The sequence below is a fragment of the Dama dama genome, chromosome 19 (assembly GCF_033118175.1).
Source record: "Dama dama isolate Ldn47 chromosome 19, ASM3311817v1, whole genome shotgun sequence".
In the NCBI taxonomy this organism is placed as follows: domain Eukaryota; kingdom Metazoa; phylum Chordata; class Mammalia; order Artiodactyla; family Cervidae; genus Dama; species Dama dama.
Genome location: NC_083699.1, coordinates 74,076,946 through 74,096,898, shown reverse-complemented (window position 1 = coordinate 74,096,898; position 19,953 = coordinate 74,076,946). Strand labels below are relative to the sequence as shown.

The window sequence follows — 19,953 nt, the reverse complement described above, 5'->3', positions numbered from 1 at the left end:
TAAAAGACGCTTGCTCCTTGGAAGTAAAACTATGACAAACATACACAGTGTATTAAAGAGCAGAGACATCATTTTGCTGACAAATGTCTGTATAGTCAGAACTACGGTTTTTCCAGTAGTCGTGTATGCATGTGAGAGTTGGGCCATAAAGAAGGCTGAGCACTGAAGAATTGATGCTTTTGAACTGTGGTGCTGGAGAAGACTCTTGTCTTGGACTCCCTTGGACTGCAAGGAGATCAAATCAGTCAATCCTAAAGGAAATCAATCCTGAATATTCCTCGGAAGGACTGATGCTGAAGCTGAAGCTCCAGTCCTTTGGCCACCTGATGCAAACAGCCAACTCACTGGAAAAGACCCTGATGCTGGGAAAGACTGAAGGTAGGAGGAGAAGGGGGTGACAGAGGATAATATGGTTGGATGGCATCCAACTCAATAGACATGAGTTTGAGCAAACTCCAGGAGATAGTGAAGGACAGGGAAGCCTGGCGTGCTGCAGTCCATGAGGTTGCAAAGAGTCAGACTCCACTTAGTGAGTGAATAACAACAATCCCATCACCCTAATTGTGATAAGAGTGACGCATGGGCCTAAGGTATTTGGACCAACGACACAGCAGGTGCTGAACATCTGCTCTCCCTGTGGGAGTCTGGAATTTGGGTGTGTCTGGTAGAGGGTGCTGTGACCAGCTCATAATAGCAACTCTGGGCTTTTTGTTTTAACTTTTTAGCGGTGTTTCAAGCCATTCGGGAGACCAGGGAATCTCTGTATTGGAAGTGGAGAGTGTTGACTACTGGACAACCAGGAAAGTCCCCCAAAAGCCCCAGACTCTGATCTCTAACAAGCTCCTCCTGACATTCAATGTGTTGTCATGGCTGTTTGCTGGAGAGTTAGGGGAACATGTGCTCTATAAACCTTTTCCCTGTGCTTTGAATCCTTTTGCCATAATAAATCACAGCCAAGAGTCTTCCTAGTGAATCAATGAATCTGGGGACCCTGGGTCCCCCTGACACATGACCCATTACTGAAAAAGGCTACTGAGGGGCGCCGTGACGCAACAGGTTCGCGACTGCCTCCCTCTGCCCTGTGTCCCGCCTTCCGCCTTTCTGTGCTCCACGCCGGTCGCGGACCTACAGGGTGGACGAGATCAGTGCAGCGTGCCCCACGGGTGACAGTGCTGTAGCGTGGGGGCCCCGCCAGGGCGGCAGGCCACTGCGGGCGTGGGCGGTACTCGCGCAAACCCCGCCGTGACCACCCTCCCCTGGCATCGTGGCGTTTTCTGATGAAAACTGAAATGTTGGCCTGAACCAACATTCACTGGATTCATTGGGGGCTTTCTACAGTTCCACCATTCCTCTGTCTGTGCTCGCTGGCATTCTTTGCTAAACAAGAGCCTTCCCTCAGCAGCCAAGGGTGAACTACAGCACCTCTCCGCCTCCCAAAAGGCGGGTAAATGCTGGCCTCCTTTTAATTGTCTGTGTTCAGAAGGAACGGAGCCAGCCAGAGCCCCGCGCACTTGTCGTTGCGGGGCCTTGCCACTAGGAGGCGGAGGCGTGCGACCCGGCGAGGCTGGCGCGGGCACGTGACGTCACACCGAATCCCATCGAGGCCGGCGCGGGCTTGTGACGTCACGCAACGCGCCCAGGCATAGCGGCGAGGTAACTGGTATCTTGGGGTCTCGGCGCGGTCGCCATGGGTCCGCGAGTACAACTCCCGCCCGAAATCCAGCTGGCGCAGCGGCTGGCGGGGAACGAGCAGGTGACCCGGGATCGGGCCGTGAGGAAGCTCCGGAAATACATCGTCGCCAGAACTCAACGGGCCGAAGGTTGGCGCGGGGTTGGCGGGATGTGGGCCGGGGGCGTCTCGCGAACCGGGCCGGGCTGGGGGCGCGGGGTGGCCCGGGTTGGGGGCCGGCGGCCCGAGTTAGCTGACTTTCCAACCGCGTGGAGCCTCCACGTGGTCCGGCCGGCTGGGCGGAGCCTGGTCGGGCCGTGGCGATGCTCCCACCCACCCGGCGGCTCGCTCTCCTGCCTCAACGCTTGGCCCTGATCCCCTTATGCACGCTGACTGACTTGAAGGTGCGCGGCGTCACACCTCGTTGTCGGCCACCATGTGTCCCTCTGCGGAGGGCCATCCCCCACCCCACCCCAGCCAAGCCCCTAATCTATTTCCAGTTCCGACTTGCCTTACTCTGGGAACAGGACCCTGTCAACCCGTAAATCCCACTATCCCTGCTAGCCACTGTTTGGGCACCATGTTTTTTTTGTCTTAGAGCGTCATTTGTCACTGTTGGTAGTGTTTTCTTGTGTAATTGTTGGATTGTCATCTGAGTTTCATGCAGCATACAGTTGTCTGAAATCACCGCTCCTTCAGTCCTTGGTGGTTCTCAGAATGTGGTTCTCAGAACGTGGCCCCATCAGCAACTTCAGCATCACCTGGACATTTGTTAGAAATGTAAATTTGTGAGTCCCATCCCAGCCCTGCTGAATCAGAAGCTCTGGCAGATGGGCTGTGTGTGTGCCTAGTCTTGTCAGCCATCTTTTACTCTTTGTGACCCTGTGGGCCATAGCCCTCCAGGCTCCTCTGTCCATGAGATTCTCCAGACAAGAATACTGGAGTGGGTTGCCATTTCCTCCTCTAGGGGATCTTACCAACAGGGATGGAACCCACGTTTCTTGTCTCCTGCATTGGAAGGCAAGTTCTTTATCACTCACGCCACCTGGAAAGCCCAGGAATCTTTAAAGAAACTCTCCAGGTGATGCCATCCTATTAATAAAGTCTGAGAACCACTGTTCTGGAACTGGGTGCCAGAACATAGTTAAGACCTCAGTATATACTTGTTGGGTGATTTTATATATCTGTCTTCATCAGTTAGTTTATATATCTGTCAGTCAGTTCAGTTGCTCAGTCGTGTCTCTTTGCAACCCCGTAGCCAACTCTCAGAGCTTGCTCAAACTCATGTCCATTGAGTCAATGATGCCATCCAACCCTCTCATCCTCTGTCGTCCACTTCTCCTCCTGCCTTCAATCTTTCACAACATCAGGGTCTTTTTTAATGAGTCAGTTCTTATAATCAGGTGGTCAAAGTATTGGAGCTTCAGCTTCAGCATGAGTCCTTCCAGTAAATATTCAGGACTGATTTCCTTTAGGATTGACTCTTTTGATCTTCTTGCAGTACCAGGGATTCTCAGAGTGTTCTCCAACACCACATTTCAAAAGCATCAATTCTTTGGTGCTCAGCTTTCTTCATGGTCCAACTCTCACATCCATACATGACTACTGGAAAAACCATAGCTTTGACTAGGTGGATGTTTTTCGGCAAAGTAATGTCTCTGATTTTTAATATGCTGTCTAGTTTTGTCATAACGAGCCTGAATAAGGTAATGTGTAATTTTAAAATTTGAAAAGTGTACAAAGCCCAGGTGTAACACTGAACTGTGGCCAACAGATTCACTTGCATAGCCACCATCCAGCCCAGGAAATGGTGACTCATTCAATTTTGAATCTCAAAAATGGAGCACAGTCTCTGATACTTGGAGATTCTCGGTAAACATTTATTGAATGAATCAAGCAGCAGTTACCTGAGGAGACCCTGCAGCCACTGGCCCAGCAGGTTCTGAGTTGGGAGGATTAGTTCAGAGCGAGGGCCAGGTACCTGTACAGTAAGAGGACTTTGGTCTAATTCAGGCAGTCACAGTTCTCTGTTCTGGCACTAAAAGATGGGCTTCATTTAGTCTGAATGGTGCTGTTTCTGGCGCAGGTGGTTTCACTCATGATGAGCTGCTGAAGGTGTGGAAAGGGCTGTTCTATTGCATGTGGATGCAGGACAAGCCGCTGCTGCAGGTGAGTGCCCAGGAGGCTACAGAAGGTGCTGGGGCCGCAGTATGAGTGGGAGGGCAGACGAGCATGTTGTCAGCCCTCGTTTTACTGCAGCAGACATGCTGAGCGCAGTTTTATAGCTTTGATGCTATTTTTTCTTAAGGCCTGGAGGGCCAGGGCCTTGGGTTAGGGAGGGGCTCACACTTGGTGAGTTGGGCACCATAGCGATGCTGGTGAATGCCAAGGTACATCATGGCTGAAAACTGGGTTTTCTGGCTTTTTTGGCTAGAGGTGGGGGTGGTTGTATGCTCTTAGTACCCTGACCGGGACCAGGGATTGAGCCCATTGCTCTGCAGTGGAAGCTTAGAGTCCTCAGCACTGGACCACTGGAGAAGTCCCTGGGTTGTCTGTTTTGTGTTTGTCAGAGAAGATGAGCTGAGTGCTGAAATGCTGGAAACCAGGGGACGGCATCCAAGTCTTCTGAGACAAGTATTTTTTCCTTTTTTCTATTTGTTTGGCTGCACCAGGTCTTAGTTGCAGCGTGTGGGATCTAGTTCCCTGACCTGGGATCAAACCTGGTCCCCCTGCATGGAATGGTCTTAGCCACTGGACCACCAGGGAAGTCCCTAGCCTTTTTTTCTCAATTGTCTTTTATAAAAATAGACTTTATGTTTTAGAGCAGTTTTAGGTTCACAGCAACATGAGAGGAGAAGATACTATGATTTCTCACATGCCACCTCCCCCATTGTCCACACCCCCACTGGAGTGGGCCCTTTCTCACAATCCATGGACCCACCCAACGTATCATCAGCACCCAGAGTCCATGCGGGTTGCTCTGTTGTTGCGCCGTCCGTGGGTTGAGGACGTGTGTCATGGCACATGTCCTCTGTTGTTGTCTTACGGAGTGGTGTCACTGCCCTCCAGTACTCGCCTTTCTTGGGGTGAGTCTCAGTGGGGATTGTTCGCTCTTCAGGACACCCTGAGTAGTGAGGGTACTTAATGGAGTTCAGGTGCTACGCTAGGGTCCAGTGCAGTAGGTGGTGCTTGTACACCGAGGCAGGCAGGCAGCTAGTAACCTGGGGGGTCTCCTCAGCCCCCGCTTCAGATGGCTGTGTGCTGCCAGGCTCTGCTCCCCTCCCCACTTTGACTGTCGGTCTCCGTTACTGAGTGTTGGGCTTCGGTCAGGAGGGCAGTCCCTGCCCTTCCTTGTTGTGAGGTTAGGTGGGCATGGCCTTCGGGGAGGCCTTTTCTAGTGGTGTGAGACTTCCGGACCCCAAGCTTGCTGGGCTGCGGGGCCCTGTGGAGCCGGATCCCACGATGAGTGAGGACAGTTAAGTTTCTTCCTGCCACTGCTTGTTGCAAAGGATCCCGTTTGTTCAGGGACTGAGGGCGTTTGTCCTATTTCCTGTGCAGGAGGAACTTGGCCGGACCATTTCCCAGCTTGTCCATGCTTTCCAGACCACAGAGGCACGTAAGTATCTTTGCCACGTTGAGCCCCAGCAGTGAGGCTGGATCTGCAGAGACCCAGCCCCTGAACATGAGGCCTGCGTTCTGAGAGTGGGAGCGAGGGCCCCATCTTGGCTGGAGTTTGCTGGTGCGGGAGAGGCTATTCTGGCTTCCAGTACGTGTTCCTCACTCACCCAGGACAGAGGTCTGGAGCCCTCCGAGGTCTGGAGGGCTAATGCCTTCCATTTAGAGTCTCGGTGGAAGCTGTGGAGTGTCCACAGCTGACAGCGTGAGCTCCCTGCAGCGCGTCTTCCTGACTCTTCTTCAGACCAGCATCGGGATCCTCAGCCCTGCCGCCAGCCCTTTGGCATCACTTGTGTCTTTAGAAATCCTGATGTGTATGTAGACCCTGGTCCTGTTGAGTCGCGTTCTGGGGATGGGGCCCGTGTGCCAGCATCTGTGACCTCCCTTCCCTGCTCCAAGGGCAGCCAAGGCCAGATGGCCTCCCTGGTCTGGACCTTGGGACCACGGGGACCATTGCTGGTGGTGCCCGGGCTGTGTGGGTAGGTGTAGTTCGGTTATGGTTCAGTAGCCAAAGTCATCAAAAGCAGGGGTTGTGCAGTTACAGACACTACTTTCTTCTCTTGGGAGACTCTATGTACCACATCTGAGGAAATCCATTCTCGGTAAGTTTCATCTTTTAAGAACGTGCAGAAGCGTTTCTGTGCTCAGCAGGAGGGCAGGTACAGAGCGTCCAGTTGGTGACACTTGAACGAGGTAATGGACGCAGTTCTGTCCTTCGCTGGGCTGTCTGACCCACCCTGTCTGTGGGGATGCTCTGCAGCAGGCGATAGTGGTGGCCTTCGTGTCCTAGGTCGGGGCGTCAGCAGGCCAGGATCTCTTCAGGCCTGTTCTCTGGGCGTGTGGATGTCCGTCTCTTCCTGTGTCCTCACGTGGCCGTCTGGCTGTGCATGTCTGTGTCTTGAATCACCTTATAAGGGCAGCAGTCAGGTTGGATTAGGGCCACACCAGTGACCTTTTCTCTTCATTGCTTCTTCAAAGACCTGTCTCCCAAGTATAGTTATATGCTGAGGGTTGAGGGTTAGGACTTTGGGGGACCTGGTTGAACCCACAGCCCCCTGGTCCTGACATACCTGTTATTGGCAGGGTTTTGTGTTTGATCAGGTCAGCGGATCCAGTGGGGCCAGTGGTGGGGTGGGGTATAGGTGCTGGGGCGGGCGCAGTGGCAGTGGCCGTGTGGGGAGGGGCAGCCTGGGCAGCGCCTCTCCTGCTAAGCCTCACCTTCTCTTTATGCTTGGTGTTCAGAGGATGTGGCTATGGTTCAGGCTTGTGGCTGGGCTGTACTTTTCTTTCTGAGGTTCCTGAAAGTCCCATTTCTAAGCCACATCTGCAGCACTGCTCTTAGCGCACTCAGGCCGAGGGCCCCCAAGGCCACTGCCGTGGGACATCCTGACCAAGTTTCTTCATGGTCTCTGTTCTCCCCTGCCCTCCAGAGGCGGCTGCCGCTTCCCCCCAACTCTTTTGGTCTTGTCCCTCCCGTAGAGCACCTGTTTCTTCAGACCTTCTGGCAGACCATGAACCGTGAGTGGCCAGGCATCGACAGGCTGCGCCTGGACAAGTTTTACATGGTGAGGATGCTGCCCATTCCCCTCAAGGGGTCCCATGGTGCTGGGCTGGGGAACAGCGCTCCCAGAGCCGAGCTCAGCGTCCGGACTCCTGACAGTGCTGAGGGCGAGGCCCCTGAGGGGTGACCTGGTGTGTCTGGAGGCTCCGCCCCTGCAGAGGGGCTTCTCCTCGTCCTGTTTTCACTCTGGAAACATCCATCACAGACATCAGTCCTGGTGCTGCGGTCGCCCCCCAGCGTCCGTTCTTCTTCTCCTGGGAGGCTGGCGGCCCGGCCCCCGGCCACTCTCGAGGGCCCACGGTGCACGGTGGGCACACAGATGGCGGGCAGCGGGGGGGTCTGGGCTGGTCTGCTAACGGGGTCTCCTCCTGTGCCACAGCTCATGCGGATGGTCCTGCACGAGGCGCTGAAGGCCCTGCAGATGCGGGGATGGGACGAGAGGTGGGTGCCTGTTCTGTTCACACCCGTTGCTGGGTGGTCTGTGTCCCTCCAGACTGAGAGGGTCTGTGTTTCCTGGCTCACCTCAGGCCTCCCTGGCAACTGGCAGCCGGTTAGGGTCCTCCAGTGGGCCTGGGCAGGGCTCTGCTGGTCTTAGCTACCCCTCCCGGCTACTCCCTCCTTGAGACAGGTGGGCAGGGCTCCCTGGGCAGATGGGCGGGGCTACTGCTGCCTGGACCTGTCTGTCACCTGCCGCCCTGCATCCAGGTTCCGCCAGCAGGTTTCCAAACCTCCAGGGGGCGGACTGACATCACAACATAAAGTGAGTTTCTGCAGATAATACATTTTAAAGTTTTTGAAATTAAATTTTCTAAAAATTTTTTTCTAATGATAGGCGAGCTCAATATAAAGAATTCAGAAAAACTTTTTAAAAACATTGAAAAGCAATTTTAATTCCAGCAGACAAGTACTTAAAAGAATTTTTTTTTTGGCTGTGCTGCATGGCTTGTGGGGCCTCAGTTCCCCAACCAGGGTTTGAACCCGTTTGAACCCCAGCCATGGCAGTGAAAGCCCAGAATCCACTAGGCCACCAGGGGACTCTCTGACAATTACTTTTAAAATATGGTGGTGGTCTGTGCTTGATACAAAAGGGGCATGGAATTGGGTGTGGAATTTATAGAGACTACTTTTTTATTTTACTGCAAGTGTGTCCAAATATCCCACCTGTGAGTGTCCTGCCGCCACCAAATTTGGGGAGGGCGGGTGCTAGGGGAAAGGGCTTAGAAACAGCTGATTTTAAATTGATTTGTGTTTAAAAAATGATGGTAAAGCAATTTATTTTTAAGCACAAGGATAATAAATCTAGGACCCAGATGTCAAAACAGCTACCAGACTGGAAAGGGCAACTTATGGCCTGCATCACTGTAAGACTTTTCCATCTTCTGGATCGCAGAGTTCAAGTCTTGCCCCTGGCCTAACCTCCAGCCAATAAAAAAATCAGCAGGAGTTGGACTGTAGTTACTGGAGCTGTTTTTCTAGGTTGAGAATGGCTATGGGTGACTTGACTCCACGTTTAGGGCCAGGCTGCCTCTGGTTTTTAGTGATATGAGGCAGTGTCCCTCATATCAGGATTTAGGGCTCTGCTGTCTGGGGGCGGGGGTGGCGCAGGGTTTGCAGCGGGCTCTGTGGAAGTGATGGTGTTACTTGTGTTAACTTGGGGGATGTTGTTAGGGAGGTAGTTCCATCCTCATTGTTGCTGGTAATTCAGCCTCAGATCCTTATGCAGAAGCTGGTAACCTCCCGTTGCCATGTGTAAACAGCTAGTTGATCTGCTTTTCTGGCCCTTTTCCATTCTCATGCGTGTAACAGACTGAGGGTGACATTCGTTAAGTGTGTGTGTCACGGCCTGGGTCCCTTCTGGTCCGGGGACAGCACCCTGGTGTTGCTGGCATCAGCGGCCCCTGGTGCTGCTGCCTGACTTGCCGTTTCTTCCCCAGACAGACCGAGCAGCTGCTGGAGCTGCTAACGACAGAGATCCTGCACCCGGACAGTGAAGCCCCCAATGGGGTGAAGAGCCACTTCATCGAGATCTTCCTGGAGGAGCTGACCAAAGTGGGCGCCCACGAGGTAGGTGGTCGGCAGCAAGGCAGGGCGAGGCGGGCAGTGGCCAGGCTGCTGGGTGCCTGTGGCCCAGGAGCTGAGCCCCAACCCTTTCCCTGCAGCTGACCGCGGACCAGAACCTCAGGCTCATCGGGCCCTTCTGCACAATCGCTGCCCAGACTCAGGAGTGAGTGCTGTCTCCCGCCTGCCTCCTCTGTTCCGTTGAGTCCCAGAGGGGCTGCGCTTGGGAGATGCCGTGTGCTCACGACGGTCCAGTGGGGTCCAGAGGCCAGCATGGGGAGGGGCGGGCGCAAGGATGGTCCAGCCTGACGGCGGCTCTGTGTTGCCCTTCAGCTCCCTGGTTTTGCACAACATCGCTCAAGGCATCTTTGAAACAATCGTGGAGCAGGCCCCACTGGCCATTGAAGAGCTCATGAATGAACTGGAGGAGGAGGAGCTGTCAGAAGAGGAGGAGGAGCTGTCAGAGGAGGAGGCGCAGGAGCAGGACATGCTGTCCAGAGAGCCCCCTAAAGGTGAGGACTGCACACTCCACGGTGACAGCCTGCGGTAGACCCTCACCTTCCTCTCCTGTCCCACCCCCTCGCTTCTGCCCTCGACCCTGAAGTCTGTTCTCAGTGCGGCAGCCAGGCTGACCTTGGAAACAAACACATGTGCTGTTCGCTCTCCCAGCGTCCACTCTGTGCCCCCCGCCTCCTCACAACTCCCCAGGCTCTGCTCCTGTCACTGGGTATCCTCCCCGCCCCTGTGAGGTCTCTGCCCTCCGTCACTCCTGCCCTGCCCTGCCCTGCCCACCATTTCAAGTGCAGCCTTCCATTCCCTACCCAGCTCGCTCAATGGACATTTCCGTGGTGGATCACTTTTTGGAGTAAATCACTTAAAATTACACAAGTCACTTGCTCATCTTTCTGGCCTGTCTCCCACCACCGAATGCCTGGCCCCACCCACCAGGATGGGAGCTGTGTGTCCCTGGCATTGGGAGTGGGCCCGCTAGATCGAGCTGGAGGAGGAAGAAGGTATGAACGAAGAGTAGGAGGCAGCATGAGTGAGGGTCCCCTTGGAGGCGGGGCCCATGGGCCTGCGTCAGTGGTGTCCGGTCCAGCCTGTCCACCTGGTGCTGAGTGGGTCCTCGGGGGGGCGCCAGCTAGCCTTACGGCCGTGTCCTCAGGGGGTCTGTGGTGGGTCCTCGTGCCTTTAGGGGTGCGTGTCCTCCACCAGCTGCAAACTTTTCCACCCCTGCCTTTTGTTAACCGTGTGTAAGGGCACGGCTCAGGGCACTGAGTGTGTTCACGTTGTACAGCTCTCATCACTCTCCGTCTCTGGAACTTATCTTCCCCGACTGAAGCTGTGCCCTTGCCGCCCCCTGCCCAGCTCAGCTCCTGGCCCCCGCCGCCCGCCTGTCGGCGTCTGTGTTTGCAGCAGCGGGCTCACACAGTGTTCGTCTTTGTGTCTGGCTTAGTTCCCTGAGCCACGCGTATCCTATGTGGGAATGTTTGAGGCTGAGCGATACCACATTGAATGTGTAGTTCGCGTTTTGTTCTTCGTTGGTAGATGGAGTTTGGGGTTGCTTCCGTGTTTTTCTGTTGTGGTTAGTGCTATTATGAACATGGGTGTACGAATATCTATTTGATACCCTGCTTTCAATTCTTTTTGGTCTGCGCCCAGAAGTGGGATTGCTGGGTCCTCGGGTAATCCATGTTTAACTTTCTAGGAACCGCCACGCTGTTCCCACAGCGGCGGCCTCGTTACCTTCCCGCCAGGAGTGCAGGAGGGCTCCAGTTCCTCCGCGTCCTCCCAGTCTCTCGTCTTCTCTGATCGAGGCCCTCCTCCTGAGTGCGAGCGCTATGTCTGTGGCTGCGCTTTGCATTTCCCTAATGACTTGGTGTCAGGCACCTCTTCATGTGCTTGTTGGCTCTTCATGTATTTTTGGAGGAATGTCTATTCAAGCCCTTGGCCCATTTTTTGAGTCATTGTTTTTTCGTTGGGTCTTAGGAGGTCTTCATGTGTTCTGGTATCTTCCCTAGTAGCTCAGTTGGTAAAGAACTTGCCTGCAATTCAGGAGACCCTGGGGAAGGAAATGGCAACCCACTTCAGTACTCTTGCCTGGGGAATTCCATGCACAGAGGACCTGGCAGGCTACAGTCTGTGGGATCGCAAAGAGTCGGATACGACTGTGCGACTAACTTGCTCTTTCATATGTTCTGGCTGTGACTCCTCCCCAGGTTATGATGTGCAGGTGTCTTCTGCTGTATGGGTGGCCTCCTTAATCATCTTCACAGTCTCTTGATGTACAGATTTGGAAGTTCTCATCAAGTCTGGTTGTCTTAATTTTCCATGTTACCTGTGCCTTTAGTTCAAGAAATCGTGGCCAGATCCAGTCTCCTGAGGCTTTTGCCGTGTGTTTTCATCTGAGTTTTCACTGTTTTGGTTCTTTCTTTAGGTCTTTGGTCCGAGTTGAGTTAATTTTTTAGTCTGTGGTGGTAGAAAGGGTCCAGCTTCTTTCTCTGTGTGTTGATGCTGGGTGTGCTGGCACATTTGTTGAAGGGACCGTCCTTTCGCCCCTGGACAGTCCTGTGCCCTGGTGGGAGGTCATTGGATGGTGGGAGCAAGAGTTGGTTGCTGCAGCCTCTGAGTCCGGCACCCTTGCTGGCGCCCCTGGCTTTCTTGTTGGTCAGCCATCCCCCTCAACACTCTGCGGCCGTCCTGGACGTCCTTCCTGGCCCTCCTTCCCCTCCTTGTCCTCAGTAGCCTGAGTGACCGGCGCAGATGGACCCAGGGGCCCATGGTGGCCTAGGGCCTGCCTACAGCCCTGCTATTGTCATTCTTCGCCACACATGCTCGCCTCTCAGGCCAGCTGTTGATCGAACCTGTCCTCTGGAGGTGGAGATGGCAGGGCCCCAAGTGTCTGGTGTCCGCTCTCTCACCCGAAACGGCTCTCCCTGCTCACCTCTCAGCCCAGGCCGCCCCATGGCCGGACAGCCCCCTCCCTCCTCCTCCTGGGGCTCCTGGCCCGCCATTCCTGCCTGAGGTGCCCCCTTGTTTGGTCGGCCCCTCCCGGTTTCACTGGAAGTGGTCAGGCCCCGCCGCCTCTGGGACGGTTCTTTGGTTCCCTGTCTGGAGGGCACCGCTGCCCTGGGGCAAGGCCCTCAGTGCTCCTGCCGTCCTGCTGTGGGCTCCTCAGCCCAGCTATGGCCCTGGCAGGCAGGGAGCCTGGGTCCCAGGTTGGGCCTGTAACTCCTACGGCACTAGGCGTGTCTAAGTCCGTGGGGCCCTTCCGTTCTAGGTTCTGTCCGCAGGGCTCAGCCCCCCCTGGACGAGCAGGTGGGAGACGACGACGACAGCTCCAGCACTGTCCTCCAGGTGTGTGGATGGGCTTGTGGGCTCAGCGCTCAGCTCTGGGCATCAAGCAGGGCGACATCTGTCCGGCTGGGCCTGGGTGGGAGGCAGGCACCCTGGAGGCTCGTCTGTAGAACACAGACTTGTTGAAAGGGGAGTTGGGGACCGGGCCCCGGGAGGCTGAGCCCAGGTTTCCCCACTCGGCAGTCACCCCGCCTCTGCTCCCGGCCCCTTCGGGTGCTGGGGCCACTGGGGTGGTGCTTGCTGAGCGGGGGCCTTTCAGGCCCCCATCGGAGCCTGAGCTCAGCAGAAAAGATCGGGGACTTCAGGTGGATTGGACCCGTAGGGGCCTTCCTAGTTAGTGTCAGATGTTGATTACTTGATGCGTTAATAAGATTTTAGATGTCTTGGGCTGAATTCACCAGGTTAATTTTACTTGTTCCTTCCTGCTCATTTTGACATGGCTCCCGGAGGATTTACAGTTGTGCAGAGGCTTGCCATGCGGCCCCTCGTGTTCGCTGGGGCCGGCATTTGCCGGGTGGAGGAGGGCGTGGGGGCACAGCCGGGGGCATCGGGCAGCCTTGGCGTTGGTCCTCTTGCTTGTTCTCTGTTGGGTCTCATTCTGGGAGCACCTGGGGGCTGACTGGGCCTCCGCGGCATCTCTCTGTTGAACAGTTTGACTACAAGGCTGTTGCTGACAGACTGTTTGAGATGGCCAGTCGCCAGGACACCCCTCCTCAGAACCGGAAGCGCCTCTACAAAGTGATCCGGAAGTGAGTGCCCCGGCCCTCCACTCTGCCTGTCTTCAGATGGGTGGCCCATCTTCAGAGATCGGGTTGGAAGGGCCTTCCCTGGGGGGCGGCCTCTCCTTTTGAGATGCGTGGTGAGTGACTCTCTCGTCCTTCCAGGTTGCAGGCCCTCGCGGAAGGTGAGCGCTGGGTGCCAGGCTTGACGGCATCTCGTCTTCTGGGGAGTGGATCGGGTCACATGCTCACCCCCAGCACCGGTGGCTGTGGGAGGCCAGTGGTGTTTCTTTCGGGGAGGCTGCTGTGGGCCTGTGCAACCCTCGTTCTGGTGAAGCCCAGGGGTTCTCAGGGCTGAGTGTGAGGGGTGGGGGGGTGGCTGGCCCAAGAACCTGAATTTCTAGCAAGTTCCCCGGGCCAGCCACGCTGTTGGCCTGTGGTGCAACATATGGCTCCACTTCTTGGCGTGTGGCTGGTGGAGCTGCCATGGCTTGTTCTGAAAGACAGTTTCCTAGAAAGTGTAAGATTGAAGATATAAGTGTTTCCCTCCAGCATTTCATTATGAAAATTTTAAATATGTGCAAAGTCTCAAGGATTCTACGATAAGTACTTAAGATTCTAAGATTCTACTATTAGCATTTTATCATCTTTGATTTATCATGTATCTACCCCCACCCCTCAGTCAGAGTGTACCTTCTAAATATTTCATGCTGGGGTAGTACTTTCTAGGTGAAGTTAACATACAACAGAGCACGTGAACATTGGGTTCGTCTGGTGGGTTTTGACTGAAATACGCTTGTGTGACTCAAACCCATCAGTATTTTGAAGGGTCTCCTGCCTCTTCCCCAGCTAAGTGTTTGTGAGGCAGAGCACAGTGCATCCAGCGCTCCACATGGGCTCTTCCAGACAGTGTCTGGCAATGCCCCGTGAGCTGCCCTTGGCTGTGTGGGAATCAGACCAGGGCTCCTTGCCCAAAACTCATGGCGGTGGTGCTTGCGGGGTGCTGGAGGCAGTGGACGCACGGACTGTAAGCACCTGGCCCGCAGCCTCCTGACCACCTGCCTTGGTCCACAGGCCTCTTCCCTGACGCTGACATCCCAGAAGAAGCGTACCAGAATCCACGGGGCGGGAGGCGGGTGAGAATGAAGAAGCGCTTGTCCGGATCCCAGCTGCAGGACAAGACGGGTAGGCCTGGCAGTGTTGGCTTCATTACCTGGGTTCTTTTCCCCGCCGCTCCCCTGCTTATATCACCTGTGACTGTGGCCTGTCTCCCTCTAGACGTGACTCCCTGCCTTCCTCCCCAGCCTGCTGCAAGCCTTCCCACCCCATCCCCCACTGCCCTCGTGTCCTGGAGATACGGCACCCTGGCCCAGAGGCCCTCGCTGTCCTCCCCATTCTCCTTCCCTGCGGCTTGGTCTGGTGCCTCTTCCTGACCCTTGTCCATCTTTGATTTGACTTGCTCCACGCCTCCCCTTCCTCTGCAGCCTCCTCCAGGAAGCCCCTGACCTCACTGCGCCCTCCTTGATTTTAGAGGCTCCCCCTCCCCTCCCCCATCCTCCCTCCTTCCTGCCTCTTTCCCTCCCCCTCCTGCTCCTCTCCCCTTCCCCTCCCTTCTCCCCTCCCCACCAGCTTGTACACAGGCTAGTGGCTGGAATGTGACCTGCCCATTGAAGGATCCCCATTCACCCCTGCTACAGCCCAGGCCAGTCCTGTCTGGGTCCATCTATGCCAGGCTGCTCTGCAGTCTGGACATCTCGCGCACCCACAGCAGGCTGGGCCCTGGATGCCACTCACAGCTGTCACGTCGACTGCGCTCCAGCGCCACCTTCTTGGCAGCCCCTCCGCCCTGGCACACTGAGCCTGGGCCCCCCGTCCATCTCGTCTTCGCCCACTTCTCTCTCTTCTGGTCCTGTCCTCACTCTGGTCGTCCTAAAGGCCCACTTCCCGGTCAGTCTCCGTAGGTTGCGCACCCACCTGGTGGCTGTGGACCTTCCAGCCTCACTGATGCAGGCCCCTGGGTGGCTGACTCAGGTCCATTCCCAGGGCCGTCGTGCTGAACACTGTGTCCCTGCCCTCCGGGCCTGACACCCCGGACAATCTCAGGAGTCAGAGCTGAGCTTGATACTTCGTTCACTCAGCCTTGTGTTTCAGGGAGACGTGCAAAGGAGGCCTTACGTTCAGACTCGAGCCCAGGATCCATGAGGAGGAGGCGGCGGCGGAGAGCAGGCGGTGACCCCCCTGTGCCCCAGGAGCGGCCCGGGGGCCATGGCAGGAGAGGGGCCCCCAGGAGGCAGCGGCAGCCTCGGGCTGGGGCCAAAGCAAAGGTAGCCGGTTGCCAGGAGCTAAAGGCGAAAAGGAAGAGGACCCCAGAGGGCCAGAAGTGACATCCCCCAGGCCCCCTGGGAGAATGAGGGGACAGGACAGTTGGGCCGGGTCCCCGAGACCCCAGAAACTGACTGCTGCCCAACTTACTGTGTCAAGAAGTGGCCAAGGCCAGGACTAACAGGGTCGGGCCCTCACTTGGTGCCCACGTCCCAGAAACACTGCGGCTGTGCTGACCTCGGTCAGTCCGGTGCACCCTGGGACTGGAGGCCCCCCACAGACACCCTCCCTGGGCAGGAGACTGGCCACTCGACGGGTGTCGATAAATAAAGTGCCACGTGGCGCCCACACACCGGTCCTGCCCTGGTGTGGTTTCACGGGATGTCTAGTCACGTGACCTGGCAGGTGCCTGGCGGCTTTGGTGTCGGTCCCCCAGAGCCTGTTCACATCTTCCTCAGATGCTGGAGACAATGCCAAGTGTTACCAGTGTAGTCTGCACGTGTACTCCATCAGCTGGGTGAGAGCCGGCAGTGCACTGGTGCTTGTGCCAACCCTGTCACGTGGGCGGGAGGGTCCGCTCCCCACCCACCCCTTATCTGTGACCTGGAGGCAAAGCTGGGTCTGAGGTTCCCGTGGGCCTCTGCCCGCCGGGCCCCCTGCTCCTTTCCGCTGGGGTTCAGCTTGTGGCCTGAGCCCTGACTAGACAGGAAATAGAAATGGGATGCAGTGCAGTGTGGGCTCTGGGGGGCTTCCAGGTGGTGCTCTGTCTGTAGCAGAGGGCTGCCTGGGTTTCGGGTGGGTGTCTCCAGCCAGGCTGGCCTCTGCTAGGCTGAGGTGTGAGGCTGAGCCCAGTGAGAGGCCCAGCCTCGGGAAGACCCATAGAGGCTGGAGCTGAACCTCAGTTTACAGAGCCCAGCTGTGTGCAGGCTCGTATCCCCAGGAGGAGGACCCCAGTGGGCCCCCTTCCAGTCCGGGTGTGGGGTGGGGGGAAGGTTGCAGGGGAGGGGAGTGCTAAGTCCCCGAGTTTACGGGGCCTCTCTCCCCTGTTGACAGAAGTAGTCACCAGTCTGATAGGAATAGAAGAGAGTTTTATCTGAGCCAGACTGAGGACTGGAACCCAGAGGACAGCCTCTCAGCCGAGGAGCTGCTCCAGAAAAGCGAGGTTGTCAGCACAGTTTGTGTTTTTTTGGCTGCCCCACCTGGCCTGCGGGGTCCTCCCCGACCAGGAACTGAAGCTGTGCCCTGTGTGTTGGGAGCGCAGAGTCCTGACCACCAGACCACCAGGGGCCTCCGCACAGGTTTATGTCTTGTCAGAACAGGAAATACTGACCCGTCAGGGACACTCCTGAAACTCCGGTTTCAGAACCAGGCCCCCAGGTGCACAGTGAGGCAGCACGGCCTTGGCGCCTGGGAAGGAGTCTTAGGGAAGGACTGGTGTCCCAGGAAAAGAGGCACTTAATCTTTAATTTTTACTTCTCGTGACTGTTACTTCTCAGTCATTAGAGCACGGTCACGGTGTGTGTTGGATAGGCCACGGTCAGACTGCTGCAGTCAGCCTGGGATGCAGTTAACTGCTGTGTAAGCCAGAAGGCCCTCCCCTCACCTCAGTGGGTGGGCACTCCTGTCATCCCCACAAAGCAGCTTCAAGACACACCGCTGGCGGCAGGGCTGGCTACGGGGCTGACCTGACGGACGCCCTCAGGCGTCACCTCCTGCCAGCAGGGACCCTGGGAGCGAGGGAGGTCCTGCTGCTCTTAGCGCTGTTTTGTGGGTGCGGGTGGGTATGGGTTTCTGTTTGGTGGAATTCCTTTGATCAAAAAGTAAGGAAGCAACCATTCCTGGAGAAGTTACTAGGGGGAAGAAAAAGCATCATGCCTGATAGCAGTTCTCAAACCCCGGCCCTCTAACTCCCTCAGCACACTGCTCCTGTCACCGTTCCAAGCCAAGCTGTGTGAACGCCTCACGTGTCTTCAGGATCCTTCAGCTTTAACCGCGTTACCTAGCTGCGGGCGCTGGTGGGCAGTGGGTTGCTGTCTTTCTGAAGGGCAGAGTCTCTCCAGTGTTGGGAAACGTTCCCATTGGGCAAGATGGGTAAAGATGCCAACCATTGTTCCCTGGAAAGCTTGTGTTCAAAGGGGGGGTGTTATTTTTATTTTCCCTGTGTATCATTTTTTTTTTTTTACCCTTTAAAGCACTTCATTGAGATGTGATGGACACACCATCAAACGTTTCCACCTCTGAGGACACCTGGTCCCCTTCCAGTCCCCACCCTCCCCCCCGCCCCGACCTACTTCCTGTGCTGATTTCTCCATTTTGGATTTTCAGATGGGTGGGATCCTTCAGTGTGTGGCTTCCTTCAGTGTATTTGTGGTTCCTGTACACTACTGGGATGTGTCAGAACTTCATTCCCTTTGGGGCTGAGTAGTAGTGAATACATCTCTGTGCAGATCCGCCCTTGGGTGGGAGCATCCCAGATGTCATGTGGTTTCTCCCTCGATCCTGTCCAGCCTGCAGAGATTCCACCTGCCCGTGTATGTGTATATGTGGGGGGGTGGGGGGTGGATCTTGAGAAAGTGGCCTCCCCGCTGGGGCTAGCAGTGTAGAAGGGGCTCTGAAATTCTGGTACCGTTTCTCATCAAACTGCTACGTGTTCATTGATCTCCTGTGTCAGGGGCTCGTGGTTTCCTGTCTAATCCAGTGGATTATTTGTACTCCATTGATGTCAGGAATGTTAATCCTCAGTTCAGTCTCCAGTGGGAAACTTGAGGCCGGTTCCTGAGACCCTTTCCCAGGCGCTCACTCCCTACCCGTCAATTTGGCAGGAAGCCGCAGGCCTGGGAGGAGCTGCTGTGGATGAGGGTCTGCTGGGGCCCCTTCTTTTTTGCTGAGATTTGCTTTATAACCATTCAGTCCGCCCAGTTAAAGGATGCAATCCAGCAGTTCTTCGTATATTCATAAGGTTGTGCTCATCACCTCGGCCCCTCTTAGGACATCTTCATTGACCCCCAAAGGAACACTGCTCAGAGTTTCCTTACGCTCAGGGAGGCTTTGGGCCAGTGGTTATTATTGATCACCAGGCCAGGAAGTTCACTTACAGTTTTCTGGAGCAGCTGGGGTCTAGAGCAAACAGCCCTGTGTCTGAGTCACCTGAGTGTCAGGTAGCAAGTGTGTTTTACAGCTTTGTGGTATGACAGCTCCATTAATGGTTCTCTTCCCCGGAGATTGGACGGGCTCTGGAGCGTGTTGACTAGTGGTGTCTCCGGGACCCCCTTTGTGTGCCAGTACATGTGGGCCCACCTGGAACTTTGTCCTGCTGGGCAGGGGTGGCAGCCGTGTGGGTTCTTGGCTCCCACCCTGGTTCAAGTCTCTTATCCTGGCCTGCTAAGGAGGGTCCAAAACAACAGCCCAGAGTTCTTAAAGTGCTTACATCAGCCATGGTTTGCTCGTCAATCTCTCCCAAAACTCCCTCTGTTGTAGCTGGAGCCAGGCAAAGTAATACTGTAACAGGAGCAGTGAGCAGCAGGGAGCTCTGGCCCGGGCCAAGTCCAAAGGCTTGTGGGGGGTGGAGGGGAAGGGATGAGGAGAGGTCCGCATGTCGCAGGGGAGGGACCAGCCAGAGCAGTTTGGGACACGCCCCCCGCCGCTGCAGTGGGATGGAGTGGGCTTGGGGACAGACCCACCAGCAGCCAAGCCTGGGGCCTGGTCTGCCCTGGCGAGTCCCCATCTGCTCTGGGTCTGTGTCCTCTGTACGTTGGGTGGGGCTGGTGATCTCAGGTGGCTTCACAGAGGGTCCCTGGATTGTGGACTGTGGCTGGTCCTGGGTGGGGAGGCGATGGAAACCAGCCTTACCTCTGTCCTCCTTTCCCAGGAGGCAGTCACCCTACGCAGGGTTTGCCCAATGTGTCACAATTGCTGCTCCAGCGCCAGATCACCAAGCCACACCGCAGATGGGAGCTGGGCGGTCTGCACTGTGGTTCTCAGGGGTGAAGTGGCCACCCCTGGCCCCGGGGCCTTGGCTGTGCGGTGCCCGCATACCACCTGGTGACCTTGGTCACCCTTTCCCCTCCTCCACCTCACTTGGGGGGTCTAAGCTATGTGATTTCCAGTTTTGACATTTGGTGTTTTGGGGGGCTGTGCTCCCCAGCTGGACCCCAGGCCTTGAGGTGCCCCTGGCAGCCCGGCTCCCCACCCCTCTCCACAGCCACCCCTCCTGCCTGTTTCCTGCCCTGTCCCCTTGCCCTTTTCCTGCCTAAATGTTTACTCAGCCCTGCACGAGATAGCCACGCTCACTCATGAATTACTGCGAGCCTGGCGTGAAAACAGCAGCCTCGTAGGTCAGAGGTCTCCGGGCTGCCGAGCCCTGCCCAGCTCACTTCTTGCTGGCAGAATTCAATCCTTTGCACCCAAGATCAAGGCTGAGGTCCCCATTTTCTTGCTGGCTGTCAGCCGGACTGGCTCTGAGCTCCTCCACCACCCACAGCTCCTGGCCATGCACCCACAGCTCCCAACCGTGGGCCCACGGTTCCCGGCCACATGCTTATGGTCGGCAGGAGAAAGCCTCAGACTCTGAATCCCTCTGACTTCGTCCCCAG

General features: G+C 56.1%; 1 protein-coding gene across 1 annotated transcript; it reads left to right on the top strand.

The window, feature by feature from the left end:
* The first annotated feature begins 1,114 nt into the window (after positions 1–1,114).
* On the top strand, positions 1,115–15,711 carry RRP1 (ribosomal RNA processing 1). Its single transcript, XM_061167484.1, has 13 exons — positions 1,115–1,820; positions 3,756–3,838; positions 5,228–5,285; positions 6,824–6,909; positions 7,285–7,346; positions 8,840–8,969; positions 9,065–9,129; positions 9,297–9,475; positions 12,244–12,320; positions 12,972–13,069; positions 13,205–13,224; positions 14,114–14,224; positions 15,191–15,711. Exons 1-13 carry the CDS (start codon positions 1,688–1,690, stop codon positions 15,421–15,423), a joined length of 1,335 nt encoding a protein of 444 aa, XP_061023467.1. The 5' UTR covers positions 1,115–1,687; the 3' UTR covers positions 15,424–15,711.
* The last annotated feature ends 4,242 nt before the right edge of the window (positions 15,712–19,953 follow it).